This window comes from Micropterus dolomieu, linkage group LG08 (assembly GCF_021292245.1).
Source record: "Micropterus dolomieu isolate WLL.071019.BEF.003 ecotype Adirondacks linkage group LG08, ASM2129224v1, whole genome shotgun sequence".
Classification (NCBI taxonomy): Eukaryota; Metazoa; Chordata; class Actinopteri; order Centrarchiformes; family Centrarchidae; genus Micropterus; species Micropterus dolomieu.
This window is the reverse complement of record NC_060157.1, coordinates 32,034,811-32,055,979: the sequence shown is the minus strand read 5'-3', so window position 1 is coordinate 32,055,979 and position 21,169 is coordinate 32,034,811. Positions and strand designations below refer to the sequence as shown.

At 41.4% G+C, this 21,169-nt stretch overlaps 1 protein-coding gene across 2 annotated transcripts in view; it reads left to right on the top strand.

Moving 5' to 3' along the window:
- Positions 1 to 20,863, top strand: part of myt1a (myelin transcription factor 1a) — a 22,085-nt gene extending 1,222 nt beyond the window's left edge. The window contains exons 2-22 of one of the 2 annotated variants that reach the window (XM_046055417.1): positions 958 to 1,090; positions 1,165 to 1,219; positions 1,311 to 1,353; positions 1,436 to 1,501; positions 3,971 to 4,167; positions 6,398 to 7,486; positions 7,614 to 7,733; positions 7,919 to 8,009; positions 8,671 to 8,784; positions 8,859 to 9,076; positions 9,528 to 9,730; positions 9,818 to 10,033; positions 10,118 to 10,266; positions 10,574 to 10,636; positions 11,867 to 11,929; positions 12,010 to 12,093; positions 17,349 to 17,570; positions 18,625 to 18,716; positions 18,881 to 18,984; positions 19,064 to 19,207; positions 19,962 to 20,863. In XM_046055417.1, the coding sequence (XP_045911373.1) occupies positions 1,165 to 1,219; positions 1,311 to 1,353; positions 1,436 to 1,501; positions 3,971 to 4,167; positions 6,398 to 7,486; positions 7,614 to 7,733; positions 7,919 to 8,009; positions 8,671 to 8,784; positions 8,859 to 9,076; positions 9,528 to 9,730; positions 9,818 to 10,033; positions 10,118 to 10,266; positions 10,574 to 10,636; positions 11,867 to 11,929; positions 12,010 to 12,093; positions 17,349 to 17,570; positions 18,625 to 18,716; positions 18,881 to 18,984; positions 19,064 to 19,207; positions 19,962 to 20,105 (3,477 nt within the window). In that variant the 5' untranslated portion in view covers positions 958 to 1,090 and the 3' untranslated portion in view covers positions 20,106 to 20,863. Of the gene's footprint in view, positions 1 to 957; positions 1,091 to 1,164; positions 1,220 to 1,310; positions 1,354 to 1,432; positions 1,502 to 3,970; positions 4,168 to 6,397; positions 7,487 to 7,613; positions 7,734 to 7,918; positions 8,010 to 8,670; positions 8,785 to 8,858; positions 9,077 to 9,527; positions 9,731 to 9,817; positions 10,034 to 10,117; positions 10,267 to 10,573; positions 10,637 to 11,866; positions 11,930 to 12,009; positions 12,094 to 17,348; positions 17,571 to 18,624; positions 18,717 to 18,880; positions 18,985 to 19,063; positions 19,208 to 19,961 lie in introns of both variants that reach the window. The other variant, XM_046055416.1, reaches the window with a different exon arrangement.
- Positions 20,864 to 21,169: the final 306 nt, after the last annotated feature.

The window sequence follows — 21,169 nt, the reverse complement described above, 5'->3', positions numbered from 1 at the left end:
AGAACTTTAACGTCCTCCCAGGAAGGCGGTAAAGTCTGGCTGTACTGCGTCTAAATACTGCGACCAGCTCAGAGAACTTTAACGTCCTCCCAGGAAGGCGGTAAAGTCTGGCTGTACTGCGTCTAAATACTGCGACCAGCTCAGAGAACTTTAACGTCCTCCCAGGAAGGCGGTAAAGTCTGGCTGTACTGCGTCTAAATACTGCGACCAGCTCAGAGAACTTTAACGTCCTCCCAGGAAGGCGGTAAAGTCTGGCTGTACTGCGTCTAAATACTGCGACCAGCTCAGAGAACTTTAACGTCCTCCCAGGAAGGCGGTAAAGTCTGGCTGTACTGCGTCTAAATACTGCGACCAGCTCAGAGAACTTTAACGTCCTCCCAGGAAGGCGGTAAAGTCTGGCTGTACTGCGTCTAAATACTGCGACCAGCTCAGAGAACTTTAACGTCCTCCCAGGAAGGCGGTAAAGTCTGGCTGTACTGCGTCTAAATACTGCGACCAGCTCAGAGAACTTTAACGTCCTCCCAGGAAGGCGGTAAAGTCTGGCTGTACTGCGTCTAAATACTGCGACCAGCTCAGAGAACTTTAACGTCCTCCCAGGAAGGCGGTAAAGTCTGGCTGTACTGCGTCTAAATACTGCGACCAGCTCAGAGAACTTTAACGTCCTCCCAGGAAGGCGGTAAAGTCTGGCTGTACTGCGTCTAAATACTGCGACCAGCTCAGAGAACTTTAACGTCCTCCCAGGAAGGCGGTAAAGTCTGGCTGTACTGCGTCTAAATACTGCGACCAGCTCAGAGAACTTTAACGTCCTCCCAGGAAGGTGGTAAAGTCTGGCTGTACTGCGTCTAAATACTGCGACCAGCTCAGAGAACTTTAACGTCCTCCCAGGAAGGCGGTAAAGTCCGGCTGTACTGCGTCTAAATATTGCGACCAGCTCAGAGAACTTTAACGTCCTCACAGGTTCTGAACTCCCAAGGTCTTCAGTCGACAGCTCACAGTGAAGAAAAATCCAGCAGAAATGAGTTCAGAGGTCAGAAACTGAGGCAGGTGGACCGAGTGAGAGCCAATCAGAGAGGAGAGCCTCAGCATCAAGGTACCTGTCTGTCTTTACCTGTTTGTCTGTCTGTCTGCACGTCATCAATTATGAATCGTCTCTCTGTTCTTCAGATGAGCCAAGAGACTTCAGAGACACGAACCCGAACCCGCTCCAAAGGCATCCGGGGTCAGTACTCACACACACTAAAGCATCATGGCCGCCATGCTTCAGCTCTCTCATGACTTTATTTCTGACCCTCATGCTGCTTCCCCCTCAGCGCCGTCAGATCTTGTGGGACAAGAGATGAAGCCGGAGTTCAGGTTGGTGATTTCTGCTTCAATACAAGATGATTACAAAGTATGAAGTGTGTAAGTGTATGTTTGTCTCGCTGCATGTCAGCAGCAGCTGTCCTACCCCTGGATGTGACGGCAAAGGCCACGTCAGTGGAAGATACTCCCGACACAGAAGGTAGGAGTCACACCGTACATCATCACACTGTCCACAAACTAAGCATGAGTGAATAACCATAAATCCAAACCCTGGTAAAACACTGGTGAGACAATGAACTGCAAACAAGACAATAGTGAGACTTAAAAACCCAAGGGGGTGGAGATAACGAGACACAGGTGAAACATATCAGGGTAGATCCAAACAATCAATCCAGAAACACAAGGACAGGAAGCAAAACCAGACACTGACACCAGGGACAGAACAACTTCAAAATAAAATTAAAGCTGCAAGTGCGTCGAGGTGTGAGGTGGCCGCGTTGCAGATTCTGGAGCTCTGCCAGTGTGGCTGTGAATTTGCCACAGGCTTCGGACACGGCACAAACGTGTTAATCATCACTTCCGGTGTTCCCTTTGTGGCACTATATAGCACTTTGCACTACGACTACAACTGAACATGTGGATGTGTTCGGGGCGGGACTGTTATGAAGCACGTAAAGTTTGGTGCAGATGTGAGCATGTACACTGAAGTTAAAACAACTTCCTCTTTTGACAACACACTGGTAATAACCGTTTGAATAAATTTTCATCTTCAATGCCTTTAGAAGGCACAGCAGAAATTTGAAGTCGGTCGGACTAAATCCCTAGGAGGAGTTCGTTAAAGTACAAAGTGTGTAAATCATCCAAAAATCACCATAAAATTTAAAGTTGGGTTTAGGGCATCATTCCAAGAGGCGTTTTTGTACATCTGGACATGATACATGTGCCACAGAAATTTCGTACATGTAGGTAAAACACACCACGGGGGCTGCTTCGTTGAAGATCACGTCCTGTTGCCAGTAGGTGGTGCTATGACTATGGGTGAATGTTGGCATGTACATGTTCAAGGCGGGACTCTTCTGAAACATGTAAAGTGTGGTACATATCTGTGCATGTACAGTAAAGTTAGAACAACTTCCTGTGTCATGGCGAAGCATGGCACTTCACCACCACGCCACCGCCAAGCCGTTAACCGAAAATTCACAAATTTTACAACATGGCTTCATCAATGCATTAAGGATTTTCTGGGACAGTTTTGAAATTGATCCGTCCAACCTGCTAGGAGTAGTACATTACAGCTTAAAACGTGTCACTTCCTGTTGCCAGCAGGTGGCGCTATGACTTTGAGTGAATATTGGCATATGGATGTGTTCAGGGCGGGATCCTTATTATACATGTAAAATTTGGTGCAGATGTGAGCATGTAGACTGAAGTTACAACAACTTCCTGTGTCATGGCGAAGAGTTGATCTTTGACGCCACGCCACGGACACGCCCATCGACGAAAACTCACAGATAGTACAACTTTTCATCGTCATTGCTTTTAGAATGCACAGTAGAAAATTGAAGTCGATCTGATTAATTCCCTAGGAGGAGTTGTAAGGAGGACCTTATGGCTATAAATGGGCTGTAATTGCACATTCAAATCAAAATGGCTGTCTGATTTCGGGTATGGCTCCAGGAGACTTTTTTGTGCGTCTTTGGATGATACATGTACCACAAACGTTTTGTGCATCTTGGTGATTCAGTGCGCAGGGGCTGCATCTTTGAAGGGACACTTCCTGATTCCAATTTTTACCTGTAGATGTGTTCAGGGCGTGACCCTTATCAAATGTGTGAAATTTGGTAGAGATATGAGCATGTACAGTTAAGTTGCAACAACTTCCTGTGTCATGGCGAAGCATCGAACTTTGACGCCACGCCAAGGAAACACCGTTATCCGAAAACTCACAAGATTCACAACATAAAATCATCAATGTCTTAAGGCTCTTCTGAGGTGAGGCAAATATGTTGGGATTAGTACATAACGGCGTAAAACTTGACACTTCCTGTTGCCAGGAGGTGGCGCTATGACCATGGGTGAATGTTGGCATGTACATGTGCTCAGGGCATGTTTGTTCAGTTCCTTATTTTGTGTGTAAGTATCACGCATAGCGTTAGTTTAGGCAGAGAAACGAAGTTCAGCTCAGCTCACAGTCCCAGCACATCAGCTGATAGAAGCCATCTTAAAGCAGCCGCATCAGCTGACTCCTCTCTTAGCATCCATTGGCAAATTCCATTCAAAGTTCCCTATTTCTATTTCTGTATTTTGTGTTGTCTTGTAAAGCTGCAGAACGGACAGAGTCCAATACAAATTTCCCTTCGGGGACAAAAAAGTATATCTTATCTTCAAGCTGCTATAGCCTGCCTACCCTATCTGCTTCCTCTGCTCAGTTCTATACCTGGGGGTCTCTGCTGCTGCTCTACACATACAGTCAAACTTAACTTACTGCGGCACAAATATCCGTTTCTTTGATGAAAATTGTCCTGACTGAAATTTGTTTTTGTTTTTGCAACTGATGTAACAAAGACACATGTTAATAACATCTAGCAGCTGCTGCATTCATCACAGCTTACAGTGTAAAGGGTTAGCATGTTGCATGTTAGCCTTCACTAACGTCCTGTCTCCTTAGTGCGCTTGGATGCCCCATTGTGAAGAAGAGGAAGCTGGAGGAGGCTGAAGCCGAGGAGAACCAGTCTGCTCCCAAGAGGAGGAACCAGCCGGCCAAACAGGCAGCCGATGAAGGCTTCTCCGCAGACAGCGATGCAGCAGAAGAGGAGGAAGAGGAGGAGGAAGAGCCCAAAGAGAAGAAGCAAGAACAAACAAAAAGTGAGTGAAACCAAACCAGAAACATTACTGTGTCAAACTGTCATTCCAGCACAGCAGCAGGCAGAACAAGAACCAGAACCAGAACGAGTGGGTCCGGTAACTCCCCATAAAAGTGGGATTCTTCACTTGCCAGTCACCCAGACTGCAGCCTGGGAGGCTGTGTTTGTTATGATGTTTCGTGCTTTCCTAAGGCATCGCGTGTGGTCAACTCCTTGCAAGGAAGACTCGCTCCACTTCAGCTCCATCCATTTGTATGGGGGAGTGAACCCCCCCTCTTCAGTTTCCTGAAATCTACGATCATTTTATTAGTCTTGTTGACACTGACAGAGACGTTGTTGTCCTGGCACCGTCTTATCAAGTCACTTGCGATCTCGTTGTTGGAGATGAGACCCAGGATGGTGATGTCATCTGTAAACTTGATGATGACGTTGGAGCTGTGTGTGGCCACACAGTCGTACGTGAAGAGGGTGTACAGGGTGGGGCTGAGTACGCAGCCCTGGGGGCCCTGAGGCTCAGAGTCAGTGCAGAGGAAATTAGATTGCCCGTTCTCACCACTTAGGGTCTGCTCGTCAGGAAGTCCGGGATCCTGTTGCAGAGGGAGGCAAGGCAAGACAAGTTAATTTGTATAGCACATTTCAACAACAAGGCAATTCAAAGTGCTTTAGGTCTGGATGGTTCATAAGGAAGCAGAAGATCATAAATGTATTTTGGCCCTAAACTATTTAGTGCTTTATAAACTAACAGCAGGATTTTGAAATCAATTCTCTGACAGACAGGAAGCCAATGTAAAGACCTCAGAACTGGAGTGATGTGAACCAGTTTAGTACTATGCCAGAAAGTCCAACCCATTTTTCAAATCTGTCTAGTAATATGTTGTGGTTGACCGTGTCAAATGCAGCACTGAGATCCAATAATACTAAGACTGAAATTCTGCCACTCTCAGGTAGCTTTTTAGACCCAGGATCCTGAGCTTGGGAACAAGGTTAGAAGGGACAGTAGCTGAGCTGTAGTCCACATACAGCATCCTCACAAATGTGTTGATGGCATCTTCTGTAGATCTGTTGGGTCGGTGTGCAAGTTTAGGGGGGCCGAGGTGTCAGGAAGAAAGGATCAGATGTGAATTCTGACCAACTGCTCAAAGCATTTCATGGTCCAGGTCCTCAGCTAGCCTCACAGAAGGAATGGTGTAGGTTTCCTCAAACCATGCATAAAAAGTGTTGAGTTCGTCAGAGAGAGAGGCGGTGGGTTGGCCATCAAGGATGTTTCTCTCTTTATAGTTTGTGATGTGTCGTAGTTAGTCTACACAACATGCGTCTGGGGTCAGAGCTGTGGTACTCGGACTCCAATTTGTCCCCTTGGTCCAGTTTTGCATCTCTGATGTCTTTCCGTTAGTCATGGACTTCCTCTGAGTCTCCAGGTCCCCAAAGCTATAGACGTGCTCTGAGCTTGGCACGGACAGGAAGGACCTAACATTTACTCTTAGGATGACATCATCAGTGCACTCGACTATATGTGTTGACAGGGTCTGTGTATTCATTAATGTCTCCATTACCTGCAGCACAGCAGAGTGGTGATGGATTCCAGTCCCAAGAACCAAGTGTCTGTTCACCACTGGTAGGATAGTTTATGTTCTGGTCTGGGAAGACTTTCCTAATGTTAGCCCTGTTGGAGTGACCAACAGCAGAACTAATTCCAGAGGAAGGTAGAAGTGCCATACTCTTATAGTTAGAAACTCCAGGTCTGGTGAGCATTGTGCTGAAATAACTGCAACATCTGAACCCTCATCATAATGCAGACCCCTCTGCCTCTTTAGTTGTGTCCTGCCGGTAGATTGAGAAACCAGCTGGGGTAACGGCCGCATCAGGCACCACAGGATCTAGCCAGGTCTCAGTAAAAGCCAGCACACAGCAGTTTGCAATGTCCCGTTGGAAGTTAATCCGTGTGTGTAGTTTGTTTTATTGTCCAGGGATTGTACTTTAGTGAGTAAAATGCTGGGTAACAGTGGGTTGCAGTTTTTCTTCCGAGATCTCTTCTTTCTTCTTTCTCCTGCTATGGTTTGTAAATGGAGCAGAGGTAGAACAAAAGAGTCCCAGCACGTTCCATGGTAAGTTGCAGAAAAGTCTGTGTCCAGTGGAGAGTGGATTTCTAGAAGTGCAGCCCGGACTGTGTAGAGACGACAAACACAAACAAATTTGTGACAATGACATTCATGTGTACTTTGAATCCACAGCAGAAGGCTCAGTGGTGACAACCGAGGACACAGAAACAAAGGTTTGTCCTCCGGCTGAAGACTGCAAGAACAAAAGGGTCGCCTCAGAGACTGAGAATGAAACTGAAAGTGAGGAAACGAGTGAGGAAGTGAAGCTGGAAACACTCACTGAGGATTATCAGCAGGAGGAAACAGGGCTGAAGGAGGAGGAGCACGAAGTAAATCCGTTGGTGACAAAGGACCAGCCAGCAAAGCAACCTGAAGAAGAACCTTTGGTTACTGAGCTTAAAGAGACAAAAGAGGAGGAAGAGGAGGAGGAAGAAGAAGAAAAAGAAGAGGAAGAGCTTCAAGAGAATATTGTAGAGAGACAGATGATGAGCCAGGAAAACTCTGATCACCAGTACTCCAGTGGAGATTACAACCATCAGGCCAAAGAATCAACTGAGCAGCAGAGTAAGAGGGAGGAACAGGAGGAGGAGGAGGAGGAAGAGGAGCAAGAAGAAGAAGAAGAGGAGGAGGAGGAAGAGGAGGAGGAAGAGGTGAGGGAGGTCCATCAAGAGGTGGACACTCCTTACACTTTGAGTCCACACACTCAGGGATCTGAAGCAGAGGTGTCACTCAGGGAAGAAAAGGTCATGACTGAGGAAGAGGGGGAAGAAGAAGAACAGGAGGAGGAAAGAGAGGAAGAGGAGGACGAGCAGCAGGGGAAGGAAGCAGGTGAGGTGGTGGAGGAGGAAGAGGAGGACCGAGACTCCAGCAAAGCCTCTCCAACCACAGTGGTTATAGAAGTCCGCTCTGAGGAGGATGATGATGAGGACGAAGATGAGGAGGAGGAAGAGGAGGACGAAGAGGAGGAGGAGGAGGAGGAGGAAGGAGAGGAGCAGGATCGTGTCTCAGAGGGCTCAGGAATCACGGACGACTCAGAGAACTGGGATATGACTCGGGGGAACCTGGGGCTCCTGGAGCAGGCCATCGCCCTGAAGGCGGAGGAGGTGAAGGGGGGTCAGGAGGCCCGCAGCTCCCCGGACTACCACCCATACAGCACCTCCAGCCGGGGCTCCGAGCCTTCCACTGCTGCCGCCGCCCGCCGCATCGGCCACTACAGCAAAGGTACACTTTCTGTTCCTACAGTTCCTGTCTTTGGTGTCTCAGATTAGATTGGAAACAGTCTCAGTCCAATTATTCGTGTGTTAAATTCATTACTGACACCATCTGAAACCCTCCTTCCTGTATGCAGAGAAGAAGGAAGTCAAGTGTCCGACCCCGGGCTGTGATGGGACAGGTCATGTGACTGGGCTGTACCCTCACCACCGCAGTCTGTCTGGATGTCCTCACAAAGACAGAATCCCTCCAGAGAGTGAGTACACATCAGCTGTCAGACAGCTAAAGTTTTTACTACCAGCATTATTTTTACTACTAATACCAATACTACTTCCTTCTGCTATACTAATACTACTACTTATATTGCTACTACTGCGTTTTCCATAAATACTCACCAACTAAACAGACTGACCCGAGTGTGTGTCTGCTGTGTGTCTGTAGTTTTGGCCATGCACGAGAACGTCCTGAAGTGTCCGACTCCTGGCTGCACAGGCCAAGGCCACGTCAACAGCAACCGCAACACACACCGCAGGTTAACCGCCCCCCCCCCCACACACACACACACATTTCTCTTATTATCTTTGTGTGGACATCTTCCCTAGCCTCCTTAATCCAACCTTTAACCATTACAACTATGTGCCTAACCTGAACCCTAAAACCAAGTCTTAACGCTCGAACACCCCATTAAACTTGTGCGGTCCAGCATTTTGGTTCCCACAAAGCTGGTCAGACCCCACAAATACAGTGAATCTCTGTTTGTGGACCCCACGAACATAGTAAAACAAACAAACACAAACACACACACACACACACACACACACACAACACCTGTGTGTGAACATATGGAAGATGTTTCTGTCTTGTATTTTGAGTAATTGTGAGGATTTTTGTCATAGTTGTGATTTCATTACGTCACAGACATCGATCGTCGTTTGGCAGCCTTTCAGTTTTTAATAGTTTTCTGAATGTAGTTTTGGAGCCTTTGGAGTCACATTCTGGAATAATTAGCTTACAAATGATGAAAATACAGATGGTTGATTTGCACAAACATGAAGTGGAACCCCAAGAAGTAGAACCAATTTCCTCTAATAGTTCTAACACATAACTAAACACGTCTTTATAGTAGTCCAACCATTTATTTTAGTTTTGATTTTATTACTATATGCCAACATCTGGATATGTGTCCCTGTCAGTCTGTCCGGCTGCCCCATCGCAGCAGCAGCTAAGCTGAACAAGACCCAGGACAAGCAGGTTCTTTTACAGGCTTCACCCAGCGAAGCCTCTTCCAACTCTGACCGAGTGCTCAGGTGAGTTAGGTGCATGCACATCCCATGTCCATGTCACTGCAGGGACGATACGTAACTAATGTCTTCCCGTCCAGGCCCATGTGTTTTGTCAAACAGCTGGAGATCCCTCAGTATGGCAGCTTCCGCCCCAACACGGTGACCACCACACCTCGGGCCAACCTGGCCAAGGAGCTGGAGAAGTACTCCAAGGTGTCTTTTGACTATGCAAGCTTTGACGTCCAGGTGTTTGGAAAACGTATGCTCATTCCAAAGACCCCCAGCAGCACTGAAACATCACCCAAAGCCTTCAAACGTAAGACCCACACCTCACCTGCATCATCCACACAACCTAGACCTTCTTCTTCTTCTGTGGTTTTGAAGTGACATTAAGGGTAAACCAGCTGTAGGTCAACTTTTGCACAGGAGTTTTTAGCTATTAGCATAAACCCTGTAAAGCTGTTGCTCTCCGTGATGTTCGTTACCTGTGGGGGTCATATTGTAAAGGTAGGTGATTTGATGTAATTTTGTGATATCTGTGGAATAAACAACGCTGTACCTTAAATATATTTTACAATGTCAACAGTAGGTTTAATGATCTTTTCTATCCTTCGCATGCGCTCATGATGTAATGAGAGAGCATGATTTGGTGTTGTGTGACTAACAGCAACAGCTATGTCAGCCACATGTAGCTGCAACGTAGCACACATGTAGTCTGCTCTCCTGGTCTTCAGCCAGTAAGTTCTGTATGCGTCATTTCCACACAGCTAAATCATTCCCCAAGGCCTCCTCTCCCAGTCACAGTGTGTCAGGAGGCTTTTCCAAGAGCGCCTCGTCCTCCAGTGGTTATGACTACAGCCAAGATGCAGAGGCAGCCCACATGGCAGCAACAGCCATCCTCAACCTGTCCACCCGCTGCTGGGAGAGACCAGAGACCCTCAGCAACAAGCCTCGGGACCCCTGCACCGAGGTACTCTCACTCAGAGTGTTCTTAAGATCAGACAATTTACAGCCCCCTCACATTCTCTAACGTTCTCTGTGTATCTGAACCCTGCAGGAGTCTGACATCGAAGTGGATGAGAACGGCACCTTGGACCTCAGCATGAAGAAGACTAAGAGGGAGGGCATGCAGCCTCCAGAGCCTTCATCCTCCTCGTCTTCATCCTCTCAACACATCGGGGCCCCCTTGTCTCAGGACCACACTCAGCCAGAGTGGGAGGGCCCGCTGGACTTCACCAAACCAAGTGGAGTCAAAGAGGAAGACCACGAAGAGGTACTGAACACTGAAACCACGTGACTGTGAGAGACATAAATGACAACGCGTCAAGCCGTTCATACTTGTTTTTACCTTTGTCAGGTGGAGTACACGGCTCCCTCGTACACCTCTTCTGACGGTGAGGAAGAGGACCAGGAGAACCTGGAGGACAGGAAGTACCCCGGTGAGGTCACCACATCCAGCTTCAAGGTCAAATTTCAGCCCAAAGACAGCAAAAAAGAGGTTCTTGTGTAAGTTGGAGCTTTTTTGTTACCTCCATTCAAAGCAGTGTTCCACTTTTCCTTTAGCTTGTGTTTCTGAGAGAGATATAAACGCATCAGTGAAGGGATCCAGACTGGCAGATCTGGTCCAAGGATCCAAAGTAGATCTAAGTTGTACTTCTGACTGGAAACTAACCTTCAAACGTCCAGCTCTGCAGCGGTACAATGAACAGTAGTTGTCAGCTGAGAACGTAGCATTTCAACGATGCTGAAAGCCTGAATGACCCAATGTGTACTGTAGTGTCTCAGAGGCCTGATCTGTGAGTGTGTGTCCTAGATGTCCCACCCCCGGCTGTGACGGCAGCGGACACATCACTGGCAACTACGCATCACATCGAAGGTAAGACCTGCACCCTGACTAGGAAAAGTATGTTAACTGTGCATCTGTGGTCTGTTTGTCAAGGTTGATTTGATTTCAACCTCAAAACACAGATTCTTGTCTTGATTTTGTAAATTCGGTTTGATGATTTGTTTGTGGAAAACATAGACATTAGACAACATTAAGTTCTACCAAATCCTACTTCCTGGAAAGACTCAACAAATCTGATCCCAGCCTGTGGAAATGTACATAAGCATGACACAGAGCTGGAATTAGGCCAGTACAGATTCCTGTCCCGCTACTAGCCATTCAGTACTGCCACTTTCTAAAGAAGGTACGGTACTTCTACAGGTGTAGTCACTGTAAGTCTGTTTTATGTTCAAACAAGCCACAAGGAGGCAAAGTGTGCAGCTGTGTTGAGTACAATATGTTGGAAGTTGGAAAGCCGGTGGATAAGAGCATATTCTATAAGAGCCTGTCAAAGCCTCGGCCCATACCTGTGCACAGGCTGGCTGGATCATTTCTGCACACTGAATCAATCAAATGAATAATTCCTGCACATGACTCATGTCCCCAAATGTACATGACTTGTAGGCATGACAGACCTCTGTTTCACCCCATTAAAAAAACACAAGGAGCACATGGAGTGTTTCACCTGATACCACAACACACACACACACACACACACACACACACACACACACACACACACACACACACACACACACACACAGACGCACACACACACACTGATGGTTCATTATTGCAGGACTTTAGATAGTGAAATACTTCCTGTCCTCCCTGTGTGTGTGCTGCCCGGTCCTGTCCTGGCTCTGTAGTCCAGTTCAGGCTCTGGCTCCTTCCTTCACTCATACTCAGACATCCTGTACTCAGTCTGGTTTTCTGACGTTCTCTCTCTAACTATCTTCCAGTCTGTCAGGCTGTCCTCTTGCTGATAAATCACTTCGGACCCTCATGGCTGCCCACACAGCTGAACTAAAGTATGTCTGCTTTCTCCTGTCTCTCACCTCCAACATGTTCACTGAGCACTCAGTCTGCAGCTACAGCTCTGTCCCTGCTCTCCTTTTAACACTAATATCAAATAAATCAATCATCATTAAGTCCAATATTAGAAATCAAACCCAAAAACAATAAGCCCTAATTATTTAGTGAGGTTGAAAAGTGGTTTCTGCCTGCAGTCTGCTGTTGATGTAAGGCTGTGGCGTGAAAGAGCGTCTGTGTGTGTCTCAGGTGTCCGACTCCTGGCTGCGATGGATCGGGCCACATCACCGGAAACTACGCTTCACACAGAAGGTAGGAGTTCCTCTCCTGCTTCCTGCTGTCCAGTCTCCCACTCTGTACTCACTTTGATTGTCCCTGTTTGTCTCTGCCAGTCTGTCAGGATGCCCTCGAGCCAAGAAAGGGGGCGTCAAATTAACCCCCACCAAGGATGACAAGGAAGACTCCGAACTGTTGAGGTGAGAAGCAGCTCGTTAGCTTTTACCAACACGGCTGTTTGAGAAGTTAGAAATAACAAAGTGCTGAACACTTTATTGTGAATATTCACCAGAGGATGAATCCTAATGTTAGCGCAACCACAGGACCTTTCGTTTAGTGACAGTATCAGTTATCCTTTCCCTCATGACGGCAGCTAAAAATACAGTTTCATATCATCACTAGATCATAAAAGAGTCCACATAGATACATAATTCTAATAGATACACAGATATATAATTGTATAGATATATGGATGTAGATATATTGATACATAGATATACAGATATATATAGGTATATGGATACATAGAAATACAGATATATCGATATGTGGATACATAGATATATAGATATATGGATACATGGATATATAGATATATGGATACATGGATATATAGATATATGGATACATAGATATATGGATACATAGATATATAGATATATGGATACATGGATATATAGATATATGGATACATAGATATATGGATACATGGATACATAGATATATGGATACATGGATACATAGATATATGGATACATAGATATATAGATATATGGATACATAGATATATGGATACATGGATACATAGATATATGGATACATAGATATATGGATACATGGATATATAGATATATGGATACATAGATATATAGATATATCGATATGTGTATACGTAGATATATAGATATATGGATACATGGATACATAGATATATGGATACATAGATATATGGATACATGGATACATAGATATATGGATACATGGATACATAGATATATGGATACATAGATATATAGATATATGGATACATAGATATATGGATACATGGATACATAGATATATGGATACATAGATATATAGATATATCGATATGTGGATACATGGATATATAGATATATGGATACATAGATATATAGATATATGGATACATGGATATATAGATATATGGATACATAGATATATAGATATATCGATATGTGGATACATGGATACATAGATATATGGATACATGGATACATAGATATATGGATACATAGATATATAGATATATGGATACATGGATATATAGATATATGGATACATAGATATATAGATATATCGATATGTGGATACATGGATATATAGATATGTGGATACATAGATATATAGATATATGGATACATAGATATATAGATATATCGATATGTGTATACGTAGATATATAGATATATGGATACATGGATATATAGATATATAGATATATAGATATGTGGATACATAGATATATAGATATATGGATACATGGATATATAGATATATGGATACATAGATATATAGATATATCGATATGTGTATACGTAGATATATAGATATATGGATACATGGATATATAGATATATAGATATGTGGATACATAGATATATAGATATATGGATACATGGATATATAGATATATGGATACATGGATATATAGATATATGGATACATAGATATATAGATATATAGATATATAGATATATGGATACATGGATATATAGATATATAGATATATGGATACATAGATATATAGATATATCGATATGTGGATACGTAGATATATAGATATATGGATACATAGATATATAGATATATGGATACATGGATATATAGATATATGGATACATGGATATATAGATATATAGATATATGGATACATAGATATATAGATATATGGATACATAGATATATAGATATATGGATATATGGATATATGGATATATAGATATATCGATATATGGATACATAGATATATAGATATATAGATATATGGATACATGGATATATAGATATATCGATATATGGATACATAGATATATAGATATATGGATACATGGATATATAGATATATCGATATATGGATACATAGATATATAGATATATGGATACATGGATATATAGATATATGGATATATCGATATGTGGATACGTAGATATATAGATATATGGATACATGGATATATAGATATATAGATATATCGATATGTGGATATATAGATATATGGATACATGGATATATAGATATATGGATACATAGATATATAGATATATCGATATATGGATACATAGATATATCGATATATGGATACATAGATATATAGATATATCGATATATGGATACATAGATATATAGATATATGGATAGATGGATATATAGATACATGGATACATAGATATATAGATATATATAGATACATATATAGATATATGGATACATGGATATATAGATATATAGATATATCGATATGTGGATACAAAGATATATAGATATATGGATACATAGATATATAGTTATATATACATATATGGATACATGGATATATAGATACATGGATATATAGATATATGGATACATAGATATATGGATACATGGATACATAGATATATGGATACATAGATATATGGATACATGGATACATAGATATATGGATACATGGATACATAGATATATGGATACATAGATATATAGATATATGGATATATAGATATATGGATACATAGATATATAGATATATCGATATGTGGATACATGGATATATAGATATATGGATACATAGATATATAGATATATGGATACATGGATATATGGATACATGGATATATAGATATATGGATACATAGATATATGGATACATGGATACATAGATATATGGATACATGGATACATAGATATATGGATACATAGATATATAGATATATCGATATGTGGATACATGGATATATAGATATATGGAAACATGGATATATAGATATATGGATACATAGATATATAGATATATCGATATGTGGATACATGGATATATAGATATATGGATACATAGATATATAGATATATGGATACATAGATATATAGATATATCGATATGTGTATACGTAGATATATAGATATATGGATACATGGATATATAGATATATAGATATATAGATATGCGGATACATAGATATATAGATATATGGATACATAGATATATAGATATATCGATATGTGTATACGTAGATATATAGATACATGGATACATGGATATATAGATATATAGATATGTGGATACATAGATATATAGATACATGGATACATGGATATATAGATATATGGATACATGGATATATAGATATATGGATACATAGATATATAGATATATAGATATATGGATACATGGATATATAGATATATAGATATATGGATACATAGATATATAGATATATCGATATGTGGATACGTAGATATATAGATATATGGATACATAGATATATAGATATATGGATACATAGATATATAGATATATGGATATATGGATATATAGATATATCGATACATGGATACATAGATATATAGATATATGGATACATGGATATATAGATATATCGATATGTGGATACGTAGATATATAGATATATAGATATATGGATACATGGATATATAGATATATCGATATATGGATACATAGATATATAGATATATGGATACATGGATATATAGATATATCGATATATGGATACATAGATATATAGATATATGGATATATGGATATGTGGATATATAGATATATGGATACATAGATATATAGATATATGGATACATAGATATATAGATATATCGATATATGGATACATAGATATATAGATATATGGATACATGGATACATAGATATATCGATATATGGATACATAGATATATAGATATACATATATATCGATATGTGGATAGATAGATATATAGATATATAGATATATAGATATATAGATACATAGATATATAGATATATCGATATGTGGATACAAAGATACATAGATATATAGATATATAGATATATAGATATATAGATATACATATATATCGATATGTGGATAGATAGATATATAGATATATAGATATATAGATACATAGATATATAGATATATCGATATGTGGATACAAAGATATATAGATATATGGATACACAGATATATAGATATATCGATATGTGGATACAAAGATATATAGATATATAGATATATAGATATATAGATATATGTATAAATAGATATACATATATATCGATATGTGGATACATAGATACATAGATATATAGATATATAGATACATAGATATATAGATATATCGATATGTGGATACAAAGATATATAGATATATCGATACATAGATATATAGATATATAGATATATCGATATGTGGATACAAAGATATATAGATATATCGATACATAGATATATAGATATATAGATATATCGATATGTGGATACAAAGATATATAGATATATGGATACATAGATACATAGATATATGGATACAAAGATATATAGATATATGGATACATAGATATATAGATATATCGATATGTGGATACAAAGATACATAGATATATAGATATATAGATACATAGATATATAGATATATCGATATATGGATACAAAGATATATAGATATATGGATACATAGATATATAGATATATCGATATGTGGATACAAAGATATATAGATATATCGATACATAGATATATAGATATATAGATATATCGATATGTGGATACAAAGATATATAGATATATGGATACATAGATATATAGATATATCGATATATGGATACATAGATATATAGATATATGGATACATGGATATATAGCTAAGAGCATATTCTATAAGAGCCTGTAAAACCCACAGCCTTTACCTGTGCAGAGGCTGGCTGCATCATTTCTGCACACTGAATCAATCAAATGAATAATTCCTGCACATGATGACGGAATGTACATTTATACATAGATATTATATGGATTTACTGATTAGGAAACAATGGAACGTATCAATAGGCTCTTTGCCGCTGCCTTATTTTCCAGGAGTTTTGCACCAATATGCCGGCTCGCTATGCTGTATGAAAGGTACAGAGCCAGAAAAGGGGGGTCAGATTTAATCCGCCTCTGAGTCTGGAATGTTGGTAGTAACAGAGATGAATTGCCAGTGCTGTGTGACACGTGATGGTCTTTTTCTACGCTTCCAGATTCTGGAAAGCCGGATTGCTATGTGAAAGCACACATGGTTGCGGGATTATGCCGCAAACGCTGGTTTAGTATGAACGGCAGATTGGCGGATCTTCTTTCTGCGTTTGTTGAGGGATCATTGTATGAAAGCATCTGTTGACACATCTGTGCTACTGAGAAAACATACATTTCACTCAGCAGACTCCTAACTACAGCTAAAACACAATGGCTCTCTGTCCGTCTGCAGGTGTCCGGTTCCTGGCTGTGACAGTCTGGGCCACATCAGTGGGAAGTACGCCACCCACCGCAGTGCCTACGGCTGTCCGCTGGCAGCACGCCGGCAGAAGGAAGGGCTCCTTAATGGAACTCCCTTCTCCTGGAAGGCCTTCAAGACTGAAGGCCCGACCTGCCCGACACCAGGCTGTGACGGCTCCGGACACGCTAACGGCAGTTTCCTGACGCACCGCAGGTATCGTGAATATCTGAGTATCAGCATGCACAGATCAGTTTCAGATAGAGTCCAGACTGACCCTCTGCTGGGTCTGAGTCCTTCTACCTCAGGACTTCTTTGTTATGTTCACTCTTTAAATCAAGATGTATAAATACTGCGGGTGTGACGAGATCTCGTACCATAAGATCCCGCGAGATTAAATTATGACAAGATTTGTCCTCAGGTAAAAAACTGTCTTGTCTTTCACATGCTGTCAAGCCACACATTAATTTTCTCACGCAGTGAAATGCAAATGTCATTATAACATAAGATCAAATCAATCAATCAACTACGACACAAGTGTTTCACTTACTTTTGGTTTCACATGCAGTCCCAAAGTGCATTGGTCAAACGGTCCGAAGGGGATAACGTTACTACCAGCAGATCAATAATGTAATGCACTGCAGAGTAAAGGGCATCAACAGATGGTGACGTTAGTCTGGGAATATTCTGCCTTTTCTCTGGACATGTCGGAGAACACAGATATGTGGGAGAGATTCTGAATGCGCATGAAGTTTTGAACATGAGCAGAAAAGCTGCTGAAACACAGAAACTATTAGAGTCCAGGAGATTAAAAGTGAAATTAAAATTAAATCATTTGTTATTGAGGTGAAAAGAAGCCACATGCACATTTAAATAGGTTACTTCTCAAAACAAAGACACAAAGAGGATGCAAGACTAAACCATGACTTAGCAGGGATCTGCAGGAGAACAGAGCTGAGAACTGCACTGGCTATCATTCTGGTACAGTTAGAGTTATAGAGTTTGAATTGTCACCTGCCACTTGAATTTTGTGCTTCTCTTTACATAAAAAAAAACATTTTCACCATAAACTGGTGCAGAAAAAATAATCAGAAATTTATATAATTCAGCACTAAAGATTTCTTAAAAATAGTGTTAAAATCTCGTCTTGTCTCGATCTTGTGAACCCAATCTCGAATCTCGTGTGTTAAGTGTCTCGTCACACCCCTAATAAATACATAAATGAGCAGTGTAGTGTGAGGGGCCCGGTCCTAATCAGCTACTCTCTTAGCCTGTCAGGTTGTCCCAGAGCGTCGGCCAATAAGAAAAGAGCCAAGTTCCCCGGAGACGAGTACATTACTGCAAAGTTCAGAGCCAGTGACGGTAAGGGACACTTCTTCTGCCAAATAGTCTCCCAAACTATTACTTCTACGACATGGAGACATCGAATCATTCAGAAAATAACAGTGGCAACTCAGATGTTCTCCAGACGTTCTACGGCAGTAGTCAGATTAACCGTTACCTGTGCTGTTGTTGCTCCCGCTCAGTTCTGGACAACGACGAGGACATCAAGCAGCTCAACACTGAGATCAACGAGCTGCACGAGTCCAACTCAGAGATGGAGGCCGACATGATGAACCTGCACTCTCAGGTGAGCTCAGCTCGCTGCAGGACGAGGACGCCGGTGAATATTTGTGCTCTGCTTCAGGACTGTGTTATGTCTGCTTCAGATCTCTTCGATGGAGAAGAACCTGCAGAGCATGGAGGAGGAGAACAAACAGATCGAGGAGAGGAACGAGGCCTTGTTCCTGGAGCTCTCCGGCCTGAGTCAGGCCCTGATTCGCAGCCTGGCCAATATCCGCCTGCCCACCATGGTGAGTTACACGTTTCCTTCTGCCCCCCACACCCACAGCCCCGAGGTATCTCACCTCTGGGGGAGCAAATAATGAATTCTCAGTGAATGAGCCGTGCTAACCGGGCTAACCGGGCCATTGGGAGCCACTGGTAGCAACATGGCTCCATAACGAAGGACCAGAACTGACCACACATCAGTACCTGAGACCGAATTGTGGACTCGTTACTTCTGATCTCGTAACTCAACTTTGACTTGAACACCAGAGACTTGTGGCCTCACTCAGACTTTATCTTTGCTGAGATGAAGGCAGATGAAGGCACCAGGATGAAACAAAAGACTGGACCAGTAAACTGTCAGGAGGTGGAACGTGAGACCATCCGCTCTCTTTTTCTGTCCAACTGGTAACTTGGATGTTGGTGCCATGACTTGAAGCTTACATGTGACCCAATGTAGTCATTGTTAGACATTTATCAAATACTTTTCACTTGAGACTAAACTCTGAAGAGACTTGACGCAGCTCAGCAGATCTTCCACTGAACACACGTCCCTGTTTGATCCTGTCCAGGTGTCCAGGTAAACTCCACCCTGCTCCCGATGTGTGGTAGCTCGCTGCCATCATGACGGAGGCAGAAACTGTGTTTTGGATATAAATTTAGGCTAAATGAGCTGCAGTTTTAAAACTAGCGGTTCAGTTCAGACAGGTCTCCGTGTTCAACAAAATGATTGTTCTGTGTTCTTTTGTGTAACAAAGTCTGTTACGTGTGTGTGTTCAGCAGGAGCCGCTGTCCGAGCAGAACTTTGACAGCTACGTAGAAACCCTGACCCACATGTTTACCAATAAAGACTGCTACCAGAACCCTGAGAACCGGGCTCTGCTCGAGTCCATCAACCAGGCGGTGAAGGGCATCGAGGTGTGACAGACGGGAGCAGGGCGCCGCAGTGACCACACCAGTCTTTCTTTCAGAAACCTTTAGATCCAGTCTGTACTTCATTCTTCTTATTTGGAACTTTGTCCTCTGTTCTTTGCATGTTGCTTTATGGCGGTGTGAGCGTGGGCGCATCCCGCTGTGGATGTAACGTCTGCAGGTACAGCGGCCAAGCTGAGCACATTCCCTTAGTTAGTGAACACATCGATAATGTTGATAGTATCTGTATGAGCATCGTGATGTTGCACCTCCAGGACTAGTTTGTAGATTCATTCTTACTATTGCTGTGTAACTATTTAAGTCCTCTGCAAATGTTGGTTTAATAACTTATTTATTCATGTCTGCTGTATTCTTTTTTTTATTTTATTATCATTATCTATTTATTGTGTTTGTTTCTTATTTCAAAATGCTACCTGAGAAGATTTTAAACGGTGACCAAGAGAAGGGAATCATTTCCTCAGCATTGCAGAACAAAGAGGAAATATTTTAAGATATCAACCATGAATTGTTTTATAAATCTTATTATTTATTTAAAATACTGGGATCTTTTTAAGTGCAAATATTTTGTAACTGAAAGTTTTTTAATAATTTTCTAAAAATTTTTGTTGGTGTTTCTGTTTATATGATTTTCCTTTTTATTGTCACAAACTATTTTGAGTACATTGCAATACACTGGGAATATCGAGCTGCACATATTTGGTATTTATTTGGTGATGAAGAACAAAGTGATGGTGAATATTTATTTTGTATTGTCTATGTGTTAATGATGGCTGTGTATGGATTAGTCTTTAAGTTGCTCTTGAAATAAAGGTTAACCCGCAGTAAATGTGGACTCAAACTTCTACATATTGTTTCTTTTACATGCAGAAACACCACACTCTAAAGGAAAAACAGCACTTTCCAGATTATTACCATGAGTTGTTGCTGTGGAAACACCCACCCTCAGTGTTACGTACACTTCTGCCAGCGGTCAAGGGATGATGCTTCATATTTAGTTAAAATGTAAAGTTCGTCTTCTTTGTCAAGTGAAAGAATAAAAACAGAAGCCATCACCT